General features: G+C 47.5%; 1 protein-coding gene across 1 annotated transcript; it reads right to left on the bottom strand.

The window, feature by feature from the left end:
* Positions 1-865: 865 nt before the first annotated feature.
* Positions 866-14,612, bottom strand: rps5 (ribosomal protein S5). Its single transcript, XM_063048149.1, has 6 exons — positions 14,562-14,612; positions 12,555-12,660; positions 8,520-8,729; positions 5,585-5,713; positions 2,374-2,472; positions 866-983 (listed from the first exon to the last, which is right to left on the bottom strand). Exons 2-6 carry the CDS (start codon positions 12,657-12,659, stop codon positions 915-917), a joined length of 612 nt encoding a protein of 203 aa, XP_062904219.1. The 5' UTR covers position 12,660; positions 14,562-14,612; the 3' UTR covers positions 866-914.
* Positions 14,613-21,914: the final 7,302 nt, after the last annotated feature.

The raw sequence follows: 21,914 nt of genomic DNA, 5'->3' as shown, positions 1-21,914 counted from the left end.
CCAATATCGCTGAATCAGTGGGAGCCCTGGGCTTGTTTCCCCGCAACGAGCCCGTCCCATCGAGGGGTGACGGGAGACAGCGATACTCGAAGGGGGGTTCCTTATGTCCAGTCCATTCCGCAGTTTAGTTTTCGTTGCATTCATTGCAGAAAACTCCGCTTAGCAGAAAAATGTTGGAAATGGGAGCAACGTTTTCAGTGCTTTCGTGGCTATCTCAAGATATTTAGCCTTGACTTTGATCCAAAATGCCAAGACATGTTATGTCAAACATACTTTTCAGCCCGTCGTCATTTGCAAGCTCGAAGAGTTGATCACCTTCCCGCCCTGACACTGATGACACGCAGGTCATGACCTCGCATGCGTAATGGCTGATCAGTGGCCGTGACGGGGAATGAGGAAAGGTGCAGCTGACCAAATCATATCGCTTCCTCGCGGCCCGGTAGCGCATGCTTTGCGGCCCGGTGGTTGGGGACCGCTGATTTAAAGGACAGCTTTAAGGTCCAAGTTCAAAGGTGTGCAGGGAACGTGTCTGGAGTGCACTGCCAAGTGTACATATTCAACACAAACATCCTAGGTTGAAAGCTCTCTGCTGTACTCTATATAATCAAAGTGACTTTGTCACTGTTGTAAGCAGTTAGATGACAGCCTAGTTATTATGCAAATACAAGACCCACATTTCCAACCTGCTGCCTTAAAGAGGAGACATTCACAGAATGAACTGGCTCCACATCAAGGGGTTGCGTGCATGAGCCAGTAAAAGACCAGTTTAGCTGTGGTGGCATTACACATTGAAAGACAACCAAGTTCATGTTTTAGCACATTACTCAAAAAGCTGCATCACAATGTTATCAGAGATGAAGACAAATTTATCATTCGGGTGCTTTTATTAGACAATGAAAACTGACATGACGAAATTAACGGTTGGACTTCGCCACACGTTCCAGCTCATCCTTCTTCTTAATGGCATACGAGTTCGAAGAGCCCTGTGGAAGGCGAGAGAAATGACATCAGCACACGCCCGGACCCAGCCCACGCACCCTATTAATGCCGTCTCTGCACAACTCTACTAACATCCCTTCCTTAAGGAGCTGTGGCCGCACTCTCAGGTCATCTGCACTGCCTGGGGACCAAGGAGGACTCACATTTTATAGGGTGAGGGAAGGAACTAGGAAAGGGGAGGATTGAGCAGTGGGAGGCTAAAGGCAGCAAGGAAACCAAGTACTCGTGGAGTTGAAACGAGGATGTCACCATTTCCAATGGCAACACACTTGCCCGAAACCAAACAGCCTTAAATTTCCTGTTTTTAATCAGCTCTAGCTCCTGCCACCAGGAAAGATCAGGGCAGGACTTCAGAGCGGCCTTCTCTCACTCAACTTCCCACTTACATAAATGCAAAATTAAGCAGCTCATCAGTTACAAACTGCAACTAGCAAACAAGCGTAGGTGATCTGTTTTTCCAAGATAAAACAGGAGGGGTGCTATACAGGGTACAAATAAACTGGCTGCTGCTCTTGGAGAGCAGCAGGGGATCTTTTAACACCTGTAGTTAGTTTAGTTTACCTACCAGTCGTGACAAAGCAGTAACCCCTCAGGGCTGCAGAGCCCACCTGCTCAAACAGCCATGGAAAAACATACCCCTAGGGCTGCAGAAAGGACTTGAGCAGAGATCAAATACTCAAGGCCCGGACACATGACAACCTTAACAAAAGATCTGTGCTACCGCCCAGTCAGATTTCTAGGGGAAGGAATCCAGACCACCCTGGAAAGCATTATACAAAGGACCCTGGTGTATCTTACATTAACGAGTTTGCTCTGCACCCGCATACTCTGAAGTCTTGAGCCCACAGAAGGAATTGGGCTTTAGACATTGACACACTCAGTGGCAAACTGGTCCCACTCTGCTCCAACTTTCCTCACCCCACACTAGCAACCTCTCTCATCTTCAAGTTCAAAAGTCCCCTTTTAAAAGCTAGAAGGGCTCCAGGGATAATTTATTTCCAGCCTCCTTACCTCCCTGAACAAACAAGCTGGCTCCTTTTACTGACTGTTACGGTATCTTTCGCACATTGTGTTACAGGAAGAAATGCACCAAGCCTAATGAATTGCAGTTTTCAATACTATGGCAGGAAACAACCTCAACCCGACAAACTCAGAATGACACAGCAACTCATTCAACAAACACTGATGATTTAGGCAAGATCTTCTACTGGGTCAACAAGGCCTTTCACTGTGGTTGGCACTCCCTTGTTTACAATAGAATTCTCCCCATTTCTTGCCTAAACTACAGAAATTGGACCAACCCAGGCCTGTGGGGCTCACAAGGAAAAAATTTGTTTTAAGCTTAGTGAACACCACCCAGCCAAAATGACGTACCTTAGCAGCATTGATGAGTTCATCTGCCAAGCATTCGGCAATGGTTTTAATGTTCCTGAACGCAGCCTCTCTGGCCCCGGTGCAGAGCAGCCAGATAGCCTGCAAACACAGCCGGAAAAACACAGGTTAATCACAGAGGGCATTGTTTCTGTTCCATTCCATGGTTGCTGCAATCTTGTCCTTCACTATCAGAGCCAATACCAACATTTCAACACAGCAGCCTACAATATCACCAGAATATACATTTTATTAACAAGTTGTGCTTGGTCTTCTAAGCAGCTAAACCCCAAGTTATGGGGTTTGATGGTTGCATGGAGAAATGCCAAATAATTTTGTAGCTACAAGAGGCTGCTGGTGCAGTAATCTGGAGCAACAATCTGCTGGAGGAACTCAAGAGCTGAGCAGTACCTGTGAGAGGAAAGGAACTGTTGGTGTTTCAGGTTGAAATCCTGCATCAAGACCAAATACAATGCACACAAAACATATGCATTTGTTTACTCCTGCCTCCTTTCCCACACCAATTCCAAAGCAGAGAATTTTATTCTCAATATCTTTTTTTTTTTGTTTTGCTAGTTGCAGATTCTGCAAGGGCATATTTCCACACCTCAACAGCTATATATCGCAGAGGCGGACAAAGCCAAAACAGAAATAGATGTGCTTTTATGCTGCATGTGTCGGAAGTTACTATGCATTTCTTAAGTTGGAAGACAAAGGAATTGGTTAACTTTGTGAGCCATCTGAGATTAGAAATTACAAGCAGTGCTGGAACCGCTCCTCAGGTCAAGTAACAATAGGAGAATCAGAGCAAAATGTTTCAGGTCATAGTCAGAAATGAGAGAGACATCTGTGAGAGATTGTGACAGCAAGGTGTGAAAGTAAATGCAAAAACAAATACCTAATTTTAACATTATCTGCCTATCAACCAGTTCTAAAAGGAGGATCCTGGACTTGATACACTTTCTCATTCCACAAATGCTATCGAACCTGCTGAGATTGTCAACAAACATCAAAATTGCTGGTAAACGCAGCAGGCCAGGAGATTGTCAGACTGTGTAGTAGTTGAAATAAAATCAGAGTCTTGTCATCTTCAGAAGTTTTCGGATGACTCTGCCATAGTTGGATGCATCAGCAAGGGAGATGAGGCTGAGTACAGGGCTACGGTGGGAAACTTTGTCACATGGTGTGAGCAGAATTATCTGCAGCTTAATGTGAAAAAGACTAAGGAGCTGGTGGTAGACCTGAGGAGAGCTAAGGTACCGGTGACCCCTGTTTCCATTCAGGGGGTCAGTGTGGACATGGTGGAGGATTACAAACACCTGAGGATACGAATTGACAATAAACTGGACTGGTCAAAGAGGCTGTCTACAAGAAGGGTCAGGGCCATCTCTATTTCCTGAGGAGACTGAGGTCATTTATCATCTGTCGGACGATGCTGAGGATGTTCTACGAGTCTGTGGTGGCCAGTGCTATAATGTTTACTGTTATGTGCTGGGGCAGCAGGCTGAGGGTAGCAGACACCAACAGAATCAACAAACTCATTCGCAAAGCCAGTGATGTTGTGGGGATGGAACTGGACTCTCTGACTGTGGTGTCTGAAAAGAGGATGCTGTCCAAGTTGCATGCCATCTTGGACAATGTCTCCCATCCACTACATAATGTACTGGTTGGGCACAGGAGTACATTCAGCCAGAAACTCATTCCACCGAGATACAACACAGAGCGTCATAGGAAGTCATTCCTGCCTGTGGCCATCAAACTTTACAACTCCTTCCTTGGAGGGTCAGACACCCTGAGCCAATAGGATGGCCCTGGACTTATTTCCTGGCATAACTTACATATTACTTTTTAATTATTTACGGTTTTATTACTATTTAATTATTTATGGTGCAACTGTGACGAAAACCAATTTCCCCCGGGATCAATAAAGTATGACTATGACTATTAAAGTTTAACACAATCTGCAGGTGTTTGAACTTTCACCGCCTGTTGATTAGATGGTACAGTTGATGACAGCGTTTTTGGCCTCACCCCAGAGACATTCTTCTTGTCCTATCCATCTCCAATCCACCCCCTCTGCAACTTCACTCTAACTTTGTTTCCCCCTCTTTCTTAGTTCTGACAATCCATTTGACCAGAATTATTAATTCTATCACTCACTATTGATCCTGTCTGACCTGCTGCTCAATGCACCTGTCATTTTTTGATTTTATTTCTGATTATCAATATTGGCAGTTTTTAATTTTCAACTGCCCTGGGAATAGCTGTAACATTTTTGCCCAAATGATCTTAAACTTCCAACCCGTACAACCAGCTGGAACTCTCAGCACGAAGCACTGGGCCCAATGCTTTCACCAGGCAAGAATGCAGGACAATACAGATTGAAAATTGGTAAATGTTGAGATATCCACCAGCCAAAACAGACAGAAACTGTTCTGCACAGGAAAATGTTCTGTGGGTAATTAATACCATAACTGGGAACGATGTGCAGATTAAGTGATCAATTTTGCTTATTAGGAACCCAAATATGTGTCAATGGTGCTCTCAAGTGAACAATGAACTCTCTCTGCCAAACAGGACACCTGCAGTAATGTGGAGAGCCACCATAGGAGGATAAAGCAATACCTGGCAGGATCCAAACTTAGAACAAACACATCTCCTCCTGATCCGTTCCCCATTCTGGTTACCCTCTTACACCTTCTCCTCTTACCTACCCATTACAACCCCCTTCCTTCCATGGCCCACCGTCCTCTATTAAATAGATTCCTTCTCCAGCCCTTTACCTCTTCCATCAATCAGCATCCAGCTTCATTTCATTCCCACCCGCCTTCAACCGGACTCACCTGCCACCTTGCACTCATTCCCTTCCCTCCCCCTACCTTATTCTGGCTTCTGCCCCTTCCTTTCCAGTCCCGATGAAGGCCCCCCAGTCCAAAACATCAACCAGTAATTCCTCTCCATCGATGCTGTTGAACTCCACCAGATTGATTGATTGTGTTGCTCAAGATCTCTCAATACTTCATCACAACCCCGTTTTCTCTGAGAAAAGATCCCAGATCTGAAACATGAACCGTTTCTCTTCCCACAGTTGCTTGATTTGATGATTGCTTCCTGCACTTGGGAGACGTCAGCCCACTCAGTACCAACCTCCCACCACAGAGATTCCATCACAAGCAGTGACTGGCTCCCCGCACCCCCCCCAGCCCCACTGTACCTGGTTGACGCGCCGCAGAGGGGACACGTCGACAGCCTGCCTCCTCACAGTGCCGGCTCGCCCGATTCGTGTGGAGTCTTCCCGGGGTCCGCTATTGATGATGGCATTCACCAGTACCTGCAGGGGGTTCTGAAAAACATCAAGGACACAGCTCAAGTTAGTCGAAGGCTCCAACACCTCAGCCTGCAGTGTAGCCAGGCAGCTGCAGGCCAGTGTGAAGCACATCTCACACCCACTCCGCTGAATTTTAATGGGTTTGGTAGTCTTATTTAACCGAAACTGATCGGACTAGAGCTGTGAAACAAAACGTGGTCTGCTTGACCACAAACACCCAAACTCAATGGCCCCAAGGAAGGGCTGTTATTGGATGCCACTTAAAGAAGCAGCTTTCAAGTTGGATCGAGATGAGAGCTAACCCAGAGGTCGAGCGACGCAGGGTTGTGGAACAAGTGTGGGCAGATGGAGCGGGTGTCATGTGGCGTACACAGTGTGGGCTCACGGGCCTGCTCCTGCGCTGTACAGTACCATTCTGTGTTCAAGGCCAACTGCCCACCCTGATTTCTCAGCACAATGAAGGCAGACAGTAGCAGCACCAATCACAGTGAATGAGGAAGAGTGTCATACAGCAACAGGTCTATCCATCCCTTCCATCCATATCACAGCCCAACCTGACAAGCCTTTGAGTGCCTCAGGTAAGACACGGAGTACTGAAGACCCACACCTCGAGGTTCAGCAACAGCTGAACAGGTTCTTGAACTGACCTGAAAATCTGACCACTATAATGATTACATTTTCACCGCCCTTCTCAATGACATCAATGCAAAACCATGTTTATTTTGTTACTTATTTAGTACGTGCACAAGTTGTGTGTCATTTATGTTGATTTAATTTTATGTTAAACTTATCATTGTTGTCATCGTACATAATGCTGCTGCCGCAAAAAGTTCCCTTTCACGGCATTTATACCCCGGGTGCAGTTCTGTGCAAGCATCTTGTATAGCTAAAGATGCTGGGAATGGCGAGAGTGGAGCACTGCACGAGGGCTGTCGGACAGGTGGCAGAGAATGAGTGCCAGGGCAGGGGGTGACGTGGCTGCAGACACACCCAGTCCTGAGATACCAGGCAAGGTGATCATTACAATGTCTCCTCGGTGCGCACTGCTCCCTCCCCCTTTTCTCAATCATGGTCCCCCTCTCCCTACCCCATCCCACTCTGTCCACAATAGGGTCCCATATCAGACTCAGCACTGACATGTATCAAGCAGATTCCTGAAAGTTGTTATAAGCGAGGATGGCAATGGGGACAAGCTCCCACTACATATTAAATGCTCCCAATGGTGTCTCTCAAATAGCCTCTGACAACCAAGTCTAGCTCCTGGCTTTCATGTATGGCTTAGTTACTAAGCCCAAATGGATCTTTTCTACTGACAGGAGAAGGGGCAAAGATGGGTTACTGGTACCATAAAACTAGTCACTCCAGTCAGTTGGGGCTCATCAGCTGTGGTTGGAGAAGAAAAACTGATCTCAAACCTCCACTGCCTTACAGCTATACCCACTCATGGGAAAGGCTTCAGGAGTACACCTCCCAAGGGAAAAATCCAGAGCTGAAGTCCCTAAGGCAGTCCTACATCAAGTTCAATGTTGACTGACAACTCCTGCGACGCTGCTGGTATGAAACTATATCAGGCTCTGCCATTCCTTTGGGTTCATCAGATTCGCGGAGAGGGGGAGCTTGCTCTCCATATCGTACTGCCCAGGCTTGCGTACCTAGACAGCTAGGATGCAATATCCATGGTGAACTCTGACCAACAGAGGCCTCAGCCTCACTCTGCAAAACTCCTAGGCAACCCAGCCAGATTTATGTGGTTCAAGTAGATTCATCCTGTTGGACTTGCTGCCACCTGCTGGCCATAACAGTCAGAACACTCTGTCTGAGATTGCTTGCTCTTATGAGTGTCAGTGCACACTGCTAAGGCAGTGAACACACAAGTTAGATGTGCAGCTACGCTGAAAGGAATTGGAACTAAAGGGTAAATTCCCAATGCTTTGATTCCAAAGTGCATCAAGAGGCAATCAATAGAATACCGGCTAATTAACCTTGATAAATCACCACTATTTTACTTGGGAGGTTTGTCTTCTCCAGCCAGAGGAGGGAATTTTGTGTTTGCACAGCACAATTCCAATCTCAGGGAAGCTCAAGACACTTAATGACCAATGATGAAGTTTTGAAGTGAGCCACTATTGAACTGTGGGAAGCACACTGCACAAACAAGTTTCCACAAACACGAGAAAACCAGTCACACTGAAGAGAGATGCTACTCGACCCCCCGAGTGCATGCTGACAACAGTGCTCCCAATCCCATATTGCTTTACACATATCCAATCTACTCCCAACCTCACCACGGATTAAATCTCGCACCAACAAACTAGGGACGTCGTACCGTGACCAATTGATCTACTCGTGGGGAGTTGGGGGGGGGAACCATATCTCTTGGGGCTGAAAACACAGGAAGAACATGCAAACACTGCGGATAGTGAAAGTATCTGCAGGATGAAGGGTCTTGGCCCGAAACGTCAACTGTACCTCTTCCTAGAGATGCTGCGGCAACTTCTATGTGTGTTGCTTGAAATTCCATCATCTGCAGATTTCCTCGTGCTTACAACTTACTAATCCTAACTGTTACACCTTTGGAATGTGGAGGGAAAACGTAGCACTCGGAGGAAACCCACACGTTTACAGATCAGCAGAAATCAAACCTGATCAATGATCATTTGCGATATAAGGTGACTGCACTAACCGCTAAACTGACACGGGTCCCACTACGACAGTGATTCACTGTGGGAATAGCTGCACACCTGTGTGACAGTGGTACGGGAATCAGGAGTACAGCAACCCAAGGCTGACCCCTGCACACAGACCCGAGGGCGTCACTCACCTCACCGGTTAGCAGGTGGATGATCTCGAAAGCATGCTTCACGATGCGCACGGTCATTAGCTTCTTGCCGTTGTTGCGGCCGTGCATCATCATGGAGTTGGTGAGGCGCTCCACGATGGGGCACTGTGCCTTGCGAAAGCGCTTGGCAGCGTAGCGGCCCGAGCTGTGGGGCAGGTACTTGGCATACTTCTCCTTGACGGCGATGTAGTCCTGAGGGAGAGTTACAGACAGTTATCAAACACCAGTAGAACCATTACCTTCCCAGATTACTTGTCATACAGAGACGAGGAAGAACTTCTTTAGCCAGAGGGAATCTGTGGAACTTATTGCCAGATGGCTGTGGAGGTCAAATCATTGGGTATATTTAAAGCGGAGGTTGATAGGTTCTTGATTAGTTAGGGCGTTTAAAGTTACAGGGAGAAGGCAGGGGAATGAGAGAGAAAATAAATCAGACATGATTGAATGGCGAAACAGACTTGACGAGCCAAGTTGCCTAATTCTGTACCTACATCCTACAGTTACTGAGATACCAGACTTTTAGGAAATCATACTCTGGGACCCAGCAACCATTCACATTCTCTGTCACTGTAACACTATATTCTATGCTCTGCTTTTTTTTTTAACTTGACCTCGACGTACAGTGATCTGGCTGGATGGCACAAACAGAATCGAAAAAAGCTGCGAACAGATGTAAAGTCATCCAGCTGAATCATGAGCACAACCTCCCTCGCATACAAGACATCTTTAAAAGGCGATGACTCAAAAAGGTGGCATCCATCATTAAGGACCCCATCACCCAGGACATGCCCTCTCCTCATTGCTACCACCAAGGAGGTAGACTAGCCTGAAGACACACACTCAATGTGTCAGAACAGCTTCTTACCCTTTGCCATCGGAATGGGCAATGAACCCGTGACTACTTCCTCAGTACAGTCGGCCCTCCTTATCTGCGGGGGGGGGGGGGGGTTCCAGGACTTCAAATCCTCTCTAGTTTACTTCTAATACCTAATACAATGTAAATCCTATGTAAATAGTTGCTATACTGTATTGCTTAGGGAATAATGACAAGAAAACAAAAAGTGAACATGCTGAAACGGTGAGTGTTGGAGAAAGAACTTCCGGTTTTTTTCCAATCCCGATCTGCAGTTGGATGAATTCATGGACGCAGAACCCGCGGATACGGAGGGCCGACTGTATTCTTTTCCCTCTCATTTTGCACTACTTACTTTTTTTTAATATATACTTCTCATTGTAACTGTTACTTTTTGTTACTTTTCATTGTCGCCACAGGAAAACATTTCATGGCATATGCTGGGAAAATTAAGCCTGATTCTGAGTTGAGGGACAGGGAGGGCATCAGTGGAAGAGGTAAAGGGCCAGAGAAGGAATCTATGTAATTGTAGAGGACAGTGGACCATGGAAGAAAGGGAAGGAGGAGGGAACCAACCAGGTGAGGGTCAGGAGAGAAGGGGTGAGGGTGTAACCAGAATGGGGGAAAATTATGTCAGTAGAAGAGGCCATGGACAGACACATCAGAATGGGAATGGGATGTCCAATTAGACTGGGTAACCCTGGGATGATCCAGACAGAGCAAAGGTACTAAACAAAGTGACTCCCCAATCAGCATTGGGTCTCACCGAGCTACAGGAGGTTCACACCAGGATTCACTGGATGACCCAGACATGCCCTGTAGGTTGCAAGAAAGCTCCAGGACATTAGGAAGCAGGTTAACTCTGGATACGCAGCCACTTTGAAGAGGCAAGGACCACGTTTAAAACAAGCACCAGGAGCAAGTGCCAGATATTGGAGAAAAGAGATGAAGATTTCCACTAGGTATAGGACAATGGGTTCCTTTAGTCCTAAATCCCAGACTTCCTCACGTAACAACCCTTCGCAAGGATCAGCTCAGTGCACCACTACAGGAAAATAGCAATTACAGAGTCGGCAGTCAAAGTGCAGATTCGCGTAAAAGGTCATCGACATGAAATATCCGCTTCTCTCCTCTTAGATGCTGTTCAGCTGGCAGTTCGTTTAGAATGACAAAAGGTAAAGACCACAAGACATAGGAGCAGAAGGCAGCCATTCGGCCCATCAAGTCTACTCCAATATTTTGTCATGGCTCGGACTTCAACTACTGCACAGAGTCTTGTCATCTTCAGAAGTTTTCTGATGACTCTGCCATAGTTGGATGCATCAGCAAGGGAGATGAGGCTGAGTACAGTGCTACTGTAGGAAACTTTGTCACATGGTGTGAGCAGAATTATCTGCAGCTTAATGTGCAAAAGACTAAGGAGCTGGTGGTAGACCTGAGGAGAGCTAAGGTACCGGTGACCCCTGTTTCCATCCAGGGGGTCAGTGTGGACATGGTGGAGGATTACAAATACCTGGAGATACGAATTGACAATAAACTGGACTGGTCAAAGAACACTGAGGCTGTCTACAAGAAGGGTCAGAGCCGTCTCTATTTCCTGAGGAGACTGAGGTCATTTAACATCTGTCGGACGATGCTGAGGATGTTCTACGAGTCTGTGGTGGCCAGTGCTATCATGTTTGCTGTTGTGTGCTGGGGCAGCAGGCTGAGGGTAGCAGACACCACAGCATCAACAAACTCATTCGTAAAGCCAGTGATGTTGTGGGGATGGAACTGGACTCTGTGACAGTGGTGTCTGAAAAGAGGATGCTGTCCAAGTTGCATGCCATCTTGGACAATGTCTCCCACCCACTACGTAATGTACTGGTTGGGCACAGGAGTACATTCAGCCAGAGACTCATCCCACCTGAGATGCAGCACAGAGCGTCATAGGAAGTCATTCCTGCCTGTGGCCATCAAACTTTACAACTCCTTCCTTGGAGGGACACCCTGAGCCGATAGGCTGGTCCTGGAATTATTTCCTGGCATAATTTACATATTGCTATTTAACTATTTATGGTTTTATTCCTATTTAATTACTTTTGGTGCAACTGTAATGAAAACCAATTTCCCTCGGGATCAATAAAGTATGACTATGACTATTTCCCTCTCAATCCATTCTCCTGCATTCTCCCCTTAACCCTCCATGCCTGACTAATCAAGAATATGTCAACCTCTGTCTTAAATATACCCAATTATCTGGCCTCCACAGCCGCCTGTGGCAACAAATTCCAGATTCACCATTCTCTGGCTAATTTCCTCCTCATCCATTCTAAATGGACTTCCCTCCATTCTGAGTCTGTGCCCTCTGGTCCTAGATTCCCCACCATAGGAAACATCCTCTCCACATCCACTGGCCTGATGGGTTTCAATAAGACCCACCCCCCACACTAAATTCCAGCAAGTCAAGGCTCAGGGCCAATTGCTCCTCATACGATAAGTCTTTCATTCCTGACATCATTTTCGTGAATCTCCTCTGAACCCTCTCCAACGTCAGCACATCCTTACTTAAACAAAGGGCCCAAAACCATTCACAATAGTTCAAATGAAGTCTTACCAGTGCTTTATAAAGTCTCAGCATTACATCCTTGCTTCTATATGTTAGCCCTCTCGAAATGAATGCTAACACACATTTGCCTTCCACACCACCCACTCAAACCTGTAAATTAACCTCAGCTTTTTGAATTTTCTCCCTGTTAACATTCACAACCCTCAAAAAGAAAACTAGAGACACAAAAGACTGCAGATGCAGGAATCTGAAGCAATGCACAAAGCAATGGAGGAACTCAACAGGTCGGACAGCATCCGTGGACGAAAATGGATAGCCGCCAGATACCCTTTCTCTGCATTCCAAATGAGGGGTCTTGATTGAAAGGTTGGCTGTTCATTTTCCCTGCAGATGCTGCCCAGTCTGCTGAGTTCCTTCAGCACTCCACAAAACAGAAAACAACCCTTCTTCAACTGGAGTCAGGAAGAGAGCCCAGGGTGCTTCTGAGAGAAGTTATCCAGGAGACGTGAGGTAACCCCAGATCCAATCGATGCCCTCACATGGAGCAGGATCTTTCAGCGTACTGCCTTCCATGAAGGGAGACCCAAACGTTCAGAGGAAAAGACAGAATACAGACCTGCAAGGAAATGTCATTGATCTGAACATCGTCAGTGCTCCATTTGCCAAACAGCTTGATTTCTGGGGTCTCGGCGACCGCGGGCACACTCTCCCACTCAGTCATTCTGTGAAAAAAGTCAGACATCAAAACCTGGTCCGAACCGCTCTCTGTCCAACCCAATAGAAGACAACTTTATTGTCATTGCTCAAGACAATGAGATTGTAGTGCTACTGCAGACTGCGCAAAACAGATATTTACAATGCATGGGCCACGGCCGAAGGAAAAGAATTCCCCTGCGGACATGCAATAAGTGACTGATAATCCGTAACACTCAAAGGCCGGGGTGTAGCATTATTCAGCTGCACAACAACCCTCGGGAAGAAGCTGTTTTTCAATCTTACTGTCTTGGCCAAGATGTTTCTTTGTCTCCCGTCAAATGGCAGTTTATGGAGCAAAATGGTATCGTGGACATTTCTGATTGAGATTCTTCATTTCAACTGATTGGGATGGGATGGGGTGAGGTGAGGGTCCTCAGGAGCGTGTGGGCGATGGGCAAATGGAGTAGTTGACAGGATCTTTTTTGGGGTGGATGTAAGTATGGGGAACAGAGCAGATCAGGAGGAGACAGAAAGGGACAGAGGTTGTCTGAAATATTAAATTCATTGATTATTCCCTCAGGTGTTTGCTACCCAAGCAGAACAGGAGATGTCACCATCAAACCTCACCCTGCCTTACCCAGCAGTCGAATCCTGGCATGGACAGTACCACCACTAGAGAATGGAGGAATGGAAATCCTTCCACCACCCCTTCACTTAACTACTAACCCAAAAGCAGAACTTGCAAATCATAAAGACAAGGAAGTCTGCAACTGCTGGAAATCCAGAGCAAAACACACAAAATGCTGGAGGAACTCAGCAGGTTAGGAAGCACCTGGAAACGAATAAACAGTCGATGTTTTGGGCCAAGTCCCTTCATCAGGCTTGGAAAGGGAGGGGGAGACAACAGAATAAAAAGGTGGAGAAGGGGAAGGAGGACAAGATGGAAGGTGATAGGTGAAGTCAGGTGGGTCGGAAAGGTAAAGGGCTGAAGAGGGAGGCATCTGATAGGACAGGAGAGTGGGCACGAGAAGAAATGGAAGGAGAGGACTTGGCGATGCGATAAGAGTTAAGGGACCAGAGAAGGGCGTGGGGAAGGGAAAAATGTGAACATCAAAAATAAATGGTGTTAATTCCTCCTTGCTAAATGCTGCTCACCAGGGCTAGGCCCCCATCATTGGGTGAGCTGTGCAGACAGAACACACTCACACTGGTTAAGGCAACAATATGGGTCAGACCCCTCCCACCCCCACTCTCTCCTCTCCCCCCTTCCATGGGCAGATGTACCTCCGGGCTCAGGGACAGTTTTTACCCCCAAGACGAACTGTCGTACGAATTTCTGGTAAGATATAGATGAACTCTTGACAATATACCTCATCATGGACCCTGCATTTTACTGCCTGCTTGCACTCTCTCTGTAAATGTAACACTATATTCTGCAATTATTGTTTATTTCCTTTGTACTACCTCGGCACATTGATGTGATTAGTACTGATATTGGCTTGTCATTCGTACAAAAAGTTTGTTTTACTATACTGTTCGTACAGATTAAATCACGTGGGACAAAACCATCTGTAGGATGCCTTACAAGTTTTTCCACTCTACTTCGGTATGTGACAATAATTAAACCGATTGATCTGTTCCACAGACTGGGAATGGCTTCAGTGGATGAGCTGGAATCCGGGGCGAGGAAGACGGAGCAAAATGCTGCCTGACGGTGAGCAGGCCGCAGAAGCCTGGGGCTCGCCTGAGGACCTCGTAGCGGCCTAGCCCCCTCTAGGCGTGGGTCCTCGCTCTCCCTCCTTCCGCTGAACCTCATCCGCTGCTGCCGGACCCAGCCCCCACTTCACCCAGCCAGCCTTCTCCCGCGAGGCCCTTAAAGAGTGCCGATTCCCGGGCTCCTGGGCCCTGGAGCCGCCACTTCACCCACCTGCTCCGCTCGGGATCCGCCGGCGAAAGGACCTCCTCCGGGTTGCACCGCGATCAAAAATCAGGGGCTCCCGTTGCCGCTCCGCGGAGCACGTTCACATCCGGGCCACAGGCCAGGGTACGGGCATAGAGCATGCGCACCTTTGAGGAAGCCTCTCCACATCACCATCTTTACCACAGGCAGCCAGAAGCGGTAGACACGAGGAGTCATGGAGAGCAATGTGCGCGGGTGTTGGCCATCTTTCTTAGGGGCATTGTGAATGCTGCGCATGCGTCTCGGGGTCATCTTTGGTCCCGACACCGGCCACGTGGGTGTAGTCAGGAAGATGCAAAGACGGAAATTTACTTCAACCTTCAGCAGAGCTTTAAAATGGTTTGCAGAATGGGTACAGACACGTTTCACGTAACAAGTGTAGCAGCCGGAATGGGCACAAGATCTGATTTGGAATAAGTGAATGCGAAAAAAATGTTGTAACACTCAGCAGGTCAGTCAGCATCTATGGAGAAACACAGTTTATGTTTCAGGAGCAAGACCCGTTAAATAGAGAAATGTGAGGATGGGGACCAGGGAATCTGATTTCTAAGTTGTGAGGAATACCCTTCCCCTTCCTCTCTTTGAACCTTTCATGTCTACCTGTGAGGCAAAAAAGATTTGCATTTATTTAGTGAGTTTAATGTTGCTTTCAACAGTCTCCCATACCACTTTACAGCCGGAACATTTCAATTTGAGATTTAGTTTCATATTTTATTCCTATTTTCATAAGCCATAGGAGACCCATCAAGTCAATATTGTCTCTCGGTACAATTCCAATTGTCCAATTAATTCCCACCAACTGATATTGCGTGCATTTTGGTCATCCAGCTATTGAAAAGATATCATTAAACCGAGAAAGATGCAGAAAATAGTCACAGGAGTGTTACAAAGACTGCAGGGCCAGGGTTATAAGGAGAGACTGGTTAGTCTAGGGCTTCTTTCCATTGAACAAAGGACCTTACAGAGATTATGGGGGAACATAGATAAGGGGACTGATCGGTCTTTCTCCGGAGTGGATGGGTCTAAATTTAAAGCCTCAGGACATAGGCTTAAGGTGAGAGGGGAAAGATTTAAAGGAAGCCTGAGGGGTGAATTTTTTAACAGCGAAGTTTGTAGAATGAGCTGACAGTGCAGTGGTAGATGCTTGTGCAGTAACGTTTAAAACATTGGATTGGAACACTGTGGGGGAATATGGGTAAAGCACGGGTAAGCAGCCTGGTTGGCATGGCATGGCACGGACGAGCTGGGTCAAAGGGCCTGTTTCTTTTTTTTTATATAATTTTTAAGATTGCTAGCAGTCAGAATGGTCCTGGGGCCTGTTTCCACAAGAAACAGGAGCAGAATTCAGCCACTCGGCCCATTGAGTCCGCCCCGCCCTTCCATCGTGGCTGATTTATTTTCGCTTTCAAGGCTCAAGATTGTGTAGTGTAATTTCCAGCACGCCCATGTAAAGGAGAACGAGATAATTGTTACAGCGGGTCCTATGCAGCACAATAAATATAAACACATAAGATAGCACGTTGATTGTATGTCTGTAAAGTGACATACCACATTCAATCACATTCTCCTGCCTTCTCTCTGTAACCTTTGACACCCAGACTAATCAAGAAGCAACCAACCTCCACTTTAAATTTACCCATTGACTCGGTCCCCACAGAGTCTGTAGCAATGAATTCCACAGATTATTCACCCTCTGGCTCTCTGTTCTAAAGGGATATCCTTCTACTCCCTTCGGTTACAGATTCTCCCACTATTGGAAACATCTTCTCCACGTCACTCTATCTGGGCTTTCCATTATTCAACAGGTTTCAATGAGATTCCCCCCGCCCCTATTCTTTTAAACATCAGTGAGTACAGGCCCAGAGCCATCAAATGCTCCTTATACGTTAACCAATCACAAACAAGATAAAATCCAAGCAACACCACAAAATGCTGGAGGAGCCCAGCAGGCCAGGCAGCATCTATGGAAAAAAGTAGTCGACATTTCAAGTCTTGGTCCAAAACGTCGACTGTACTGTTGTCCATAGCTGCTGCCTGGCCTGCTGAGTTCTTCCAGCATTTTGTGTGTGTTGCCGATACGTTAACCCTTCAATTCACAGGATCCAAGGAGCGGCTACCTCCAGGCCTCTCGTCCTTGTCCACAGCCTACAACACACTCTCTGTAACATGTTATCCCGTATTCTGTAATTGTCTTCCCTGCTACTACCTCAATACGCAGATGTCACAATATGATCTGTATGGATGCCTGCAAAACAAAGTTTTTCTCCTGAACAGCGACACATGTGACAATAATAAACCGATTTAACTTGTGTTTACCTGGCATTCAGGCTCATTTGGAAACAGAAGAGACTGCGAGACAGGTGAAGGTTCTTGACCTGAAACACTGACTCTCCATTTGCCTCCACAGCTGTGCCGAGGTCAGGAGTTGACAACCTGGGTCCAAGGACCCCTTGCTTAATGGTGCATGGCCGATAAACTGGTCGGGAGCCCCTGCTCCAGGGGGAGAGTGGAGAGACAGCTCCTTCTTCCCAGAGTGGCATTGGGATGTAATATATTTTTTTTTAATTTTATTTTTATTTGGATAAGGAGTTCACAATTATCATGAATCCTCCCTGAGTGTTCCCACCTCCCCCAGTGCTCCACTTCCCTCTCCCAGCACACTCCTCCCCCAGCGGCCCTCCATCACCTGCCAGCCTGACTTTCAGGGTGGTGTCTGCAAAATGTAGGAAGAGGGAGTTAACAGGTGGAGGTGGTGGAGGGCTGCCTGCGATGCAACCTGATGGACAGTGGGTCGAAGGGCCTGTGCTGTACTGCTCCTTGATCTATATACTAGATGGGCTGAGTGGCCTGTAGTGTGCTGTAGTGTTCAGTGGTCTGTGTACTAGGTGGGCTGAATGGCCTGTAGTGTGCAGTGCTGTTCACTGTTCTGTGTACTAGATGGGCTGAATGGCCTGTACTGTTCTTTGATCTATGTACTGGCTGGTGGTGTGGTGGCATCAGCACTGGACTTCAAGGCAGATGGTCCTGAGTTCAAACCCAGCCAGGTCCCGAACTGGGCAGCAGCATCATCCGTGCGGAAGAAAGGCCTGGCGTTCTACTTCCGTATCTTGCGGTGAAAACCCTGTGGGCCCTGAGGTCCGTGAGGTCACGAAGAGTCGGACTCCACTAAACAGCAACAAACTAGATGTTGCCCAAAGAGCTGACTACCTCCAGCACTTCGTGTGTTACCCAGAGCTTGACTGGAGCACCCCACTCCGTATATCGTGAAATGCGTTCCCAGGAAGACAGACTGAGGAATTAAACTGTTTTAATTGATGCCGATAAATAAAAGACACACCAGGAATCACTGCGGGACACGGCTTCTCTTCAGTGGCCACGCAGCGCATTTGACTCGTCTACGTGTATCCGAGACGGCGCCTTCAGTTTCCGGAACCGGACTATCTCCGAGTCCACCCGGAAGCCGGCCTTCTTGTCCTGGATGTTGTCGTCCAGTTGCTTCTTCGCGTACTGCAGCATGTTGATGTTGCGTTTGGTCCCCGCCATTGCATCGTCCAGCTCCCCGACACCCTGCTCAAAGAAGGGGCACAGTGAGTCGCAGCAAACCCCTTCCACCGGGTGTTAGTCCAGAAGCGGTGACCTCCCCAGCTTATCCCAGAAATCAACTCCTTAAAAACAGCCATTGCCGGAAATCTAGAATTCTGGGTCCTGTATTTAACAGTCTGTTAGACAGGCACGTCGGTGGTAGAAAAACGGAGCGCTACGTAGGGGGAAGGATTAGATTGATCTTGGAGTAGGTTAATATGTCAGCACAACATCGCCGGCTGTTCTAAAATTTAAAAACAAAACGGTGGTGGTGGAAGCAAATATATTTCAAAGTTCAAAGTACATGTATAGCACTACATACAACCGTTCCGGGCCTACTCATTAAATCTATAGAATAGTAACTATAATAGAATCAATGAAAGACCGCACCAACTTGGATGTTTAACTAGTGTGCAAAAAACGACAAACTGTCCAAATACAAAAAAGAAAGAAATAGTAATAATAGTAAATAAATCAGCAATAAACATCAAGAACGTCAGATGAAGAGCCCTTGAAAGTGTGTCCGTAGGTTGTGGGAAGTGCTTGGTATTGGGGCAAGTGAAGTTGAGTGACGTTATCTCCTCTGGTTCAAGAGCTGGATGTCTGATGGGTCATAACTGTCCCTGAACCTGGTGGGGTGAGTGTCGACCTTAGGAAGCAGTCGGACAGACACCTGAATGTGCGGGGAATGGACGGTGAGCAGGCAGATCAGTTCGGCTGGGCCCTGACGTGACAGGCTGAGGAGCCTGTCGCTGTGCTGTCCTGTTCCACACAGCAGGTCAGGTTGCATCTGTGGGAAAAAGAACCATTTCAGGCCGGAGTCCTTTCATCAGCAGTGGAACCAAGAGCTGCAGAGAACATTGAGGAGGGATGATACCTCTGACAGGGTAATACCAGTCTGACAAAGCAACAAATGTTGCCCAGACACGAGGAATTCTGCAGATGCTGGAAATTCAAGCAACACACATCAAAGTTGCTGGTGAACGCAGCAGGCCAGGCAGCATCTCTAGGAAGAGGTACAGTCGACGTTTCGGGCCGGGACCCTTCGTCAGGACTAACTGAAAGAAGAGCTAGTAAGAGATTTGAAAGTGGGAGGGGGAGGGGGAGATCCAAAATGATAGGAGAAGACAGGAGGGGGAGGGATGGAGCCGAGAGCTGGACAGGTGATTGGCAAAGGGGTTACCAGGCTGGAGAAGGGAGAAGATCATGGGATGGGAAGCCTGGGGAGAAAGAGAAGGGGGGAGTGGAGCCCGGAGGGTGGAGAGCAGGCAAGGAGTTATAGTGAGAGAGACAGAGGGAGAAAAAAGAGAGAGAGAAAAAAAAGGGGGGAAAATAAAAAATATATTTTTAAAAAATAATTAAATAAGGGTTGGGTGTGAAGGGGATGGTGGGGCATTAACAGAAGTTAGAGAAGTCGATGTTCATGCCATCAGGTTGGAGGCTACCCAAACGGAATATAAGGTGTTGTTCCTCCAACCTGAGTGTGGCTTCATCTTTACAGTAGAGGAGGCCGTGGATAGACATGTCAGAATGGGAATGGGATGTGGAATTAAAATGTGTGGCCACTGGGAGATCCTGCTTTCTCTGGCAGACAGAGTGTAAACAAAACAGCCTACTCACCCCATCACTGAACTTTCAAGGACTCTTCATCTCATGTTCTCGATATTTATTGCTTATTTATTTTTTATTATTATTATTATTTATTTTTGTATTTGCACAGTTTGTTGTTTTTATTTTGCACATTGGTGGTTGTCTGCCCCGTTGGTACAGTCCTTCATTGATTCTATTGTGTTTCTTGTACTTAATGTGATTACCTCCTGCAATAAAATGAATCTCAGGGTTGTACATGGTGGCATATGTGTACTTTGATAATAAATATATTTTGAATTTTGCATGAATGCAAGGTAGTGCGGCAAAAATAGATAGGTGAGATAGTCTGCACGAACACAGTGGGCCGAAAGGCCTGTTTTTAGTTCTGTATGACAGAATGTCAACACAAACTGTGAACCAGGTTACCTGGTCAACGAGTGCATGGGAGAGTGTGGAGGGGCAGAGCATAGAACGTGGGCAAAGGAATACGGGAGATGCAAAATGCAGAGCATGAAGACATGCTCAGCACAGATATCCCACCTCTCCCGGAAGTTCCGGGAGTCTCCCGCAAATTGATGGTGCTACAGTACCTCCCTGAAATGAGTTTTTGCAGGGTGGGATGTCTGCCAGCACATCACCCCCTCCTCAAGGGGAAGGAAAGCAAAGAAGCTGAGCTAATTTCACTGGTGAGTGCCAGAGGAAATCAGTTATCTGAAGTTGTGGAATTCTGTGGAGTCCAGAAAGAACGCTGTGACGTGCCCAGGCAGAAGAGGAGGTGCTGATCACTAAGCCTGCGTCAGCCCTCACTGTAAATGAACAGGAACCCACAGATCATTTGACTGTAAGGCGTAGGAACAGAGTTAGGCCATTGGGCCCATCAAGTCTGCCCTACAATTGCTCAGAATGTGGTGTGTGACAGGGACTGAAAGGGCAGGAAGCTTGGGGGAGCAATCTATGATCTAAACGCAGGTAGGCCGCAAACCCATCGCCCTACCCCATTTGGCTTCTTTAGCTTCGGGAAGTCCTTATTTGTGGCCAAATTCAGTCCACGAGGTCCACCTAGCGTGACCCAATACCAACTCAAACAAATTTGAAGTTTTCTGTTCCCCGGCCCTCTCTTTCCCCCTCCCTCTCTCCCTCCTTCGCCTGCCCCCTCCCACCCCCCCCCCAACAGAGAGTGTTTCTGTCTCCCACTCGGCCACGTACCTTGACCAGAGTGGCTGCTTCCGTGAGCTGGGTTCCCGGATGGCGCTGGTAAACCTTCACCAGCGGCCTGTCTAGGCGTTCCCGCGTCGTTAGGTGCAGCGTAGTCTCTGGGCCCTGACGTTAAAACGAGAGGCGCCTGGATTAACTGCAGCTGGGCGATAAGGATTTATACCCTGTAGAGCCTGTCCTTGCGGTGGGGTTACGGTCAGTAACGTTCCTGCGGCCAGTCCCCGCCCCAGCAACCACAGGGGCGCAGGTTCTGGGGTGCAGTGCAGGCAGGTACTCCCAGAACGTTTAAAAGAGTCAAAGTGGGGAATTTTATTTTGTTCGACACTGGGTGCATGGAACAGGCTGCCCCCCACCTCCCAGGGTAGGAGTGGAAACAATTTTTTTATATATGATGTGACGTGGGCGAACCTGGTCATTGGCATATTCTTCTACAGAACCAGTTTGCCATTGCCCTCTTCCGTTCAGTGTCTTTACAAGATGGGTGACCCCAGCCCTTATCAATACTCTTCAGAGATTGTCTGCCTGGCGTCCTGGTCGCATAACCAGGACTTGATAAGCACCAGCCGCTCCTATGACCATCCACCACCCGTGTCTTCAAGTGACCCTGATTGGGGGGGGGGGGCTAAGCAGGTGCTACAACTTACCCAAGGGTGACCTGCAGGCTAGCGTCTTACATCTCCTTTGGTAGAGACGTGGAAACAATACGAGTGTTTAAAAGTTTGTCAGGCAGGCCCGTGAACGCTTAGGGGATGGAGGGATATGGATCAGGTGCAGGCGGAAGAGATTTACTTTAACTCAGAGCAGACGTCGTGGGCTGAAGACGTCTTGCAGACCTTGTGCAGAACTGATCTGCCCTGTGCTCTGTGCTCCACTTCCAGGACACTTGAATGACCAAGGCATAGAAAGCTCAGACACAGTGCTGGTGGAAGGAAT

Source organism: Mobula hypostoma, chromosome 5 (genome assembly GCF_963921235.1).
Source record: "Mobula hypostoma chromosome 5, sMobHyp1.1, whole genome shotgun sequence".
NCBI classification, from domain to species: Eukaryota; Metazoa; Chordata; class Chondrichthyes; order Myliobatiformes; family Myliobatidae; genus Mobula; species Mobula hypostoma.
The sequence above is the reverse complement of the archived record's forward strand: the minus strand, read 5'-3'. Positions and strand labels throughout refer to the sequence as shown.

What these genes read in the sequence shown, in the direction of transcription:
- rps5 (XM_063048149.1), bottom strand. Translation starts at nt 12,659, where the DNA reads ATGACTGAGTGGGAGAGTGTGCCCGCGGTCGCCGAGACCCCAGAAATC. An exon ending in TCAATGACATTTCCTTGCAG is followed by an intron (nt 8,730 to 12,554) that starts GTCTGTATTCTG and finishes ACTCTCCCTCAG; the next exon opens with GACTACATCGCCGTCAAGGA. An exon ending in AACTCATCAATGCTGCTAAG is followed by an intron (nt 984 to 2,373) that starts GTACGTCATTTT and finishes CGCCTTCCACAG; the next exon opens with GGCTCTTCGAACTCGTATGC.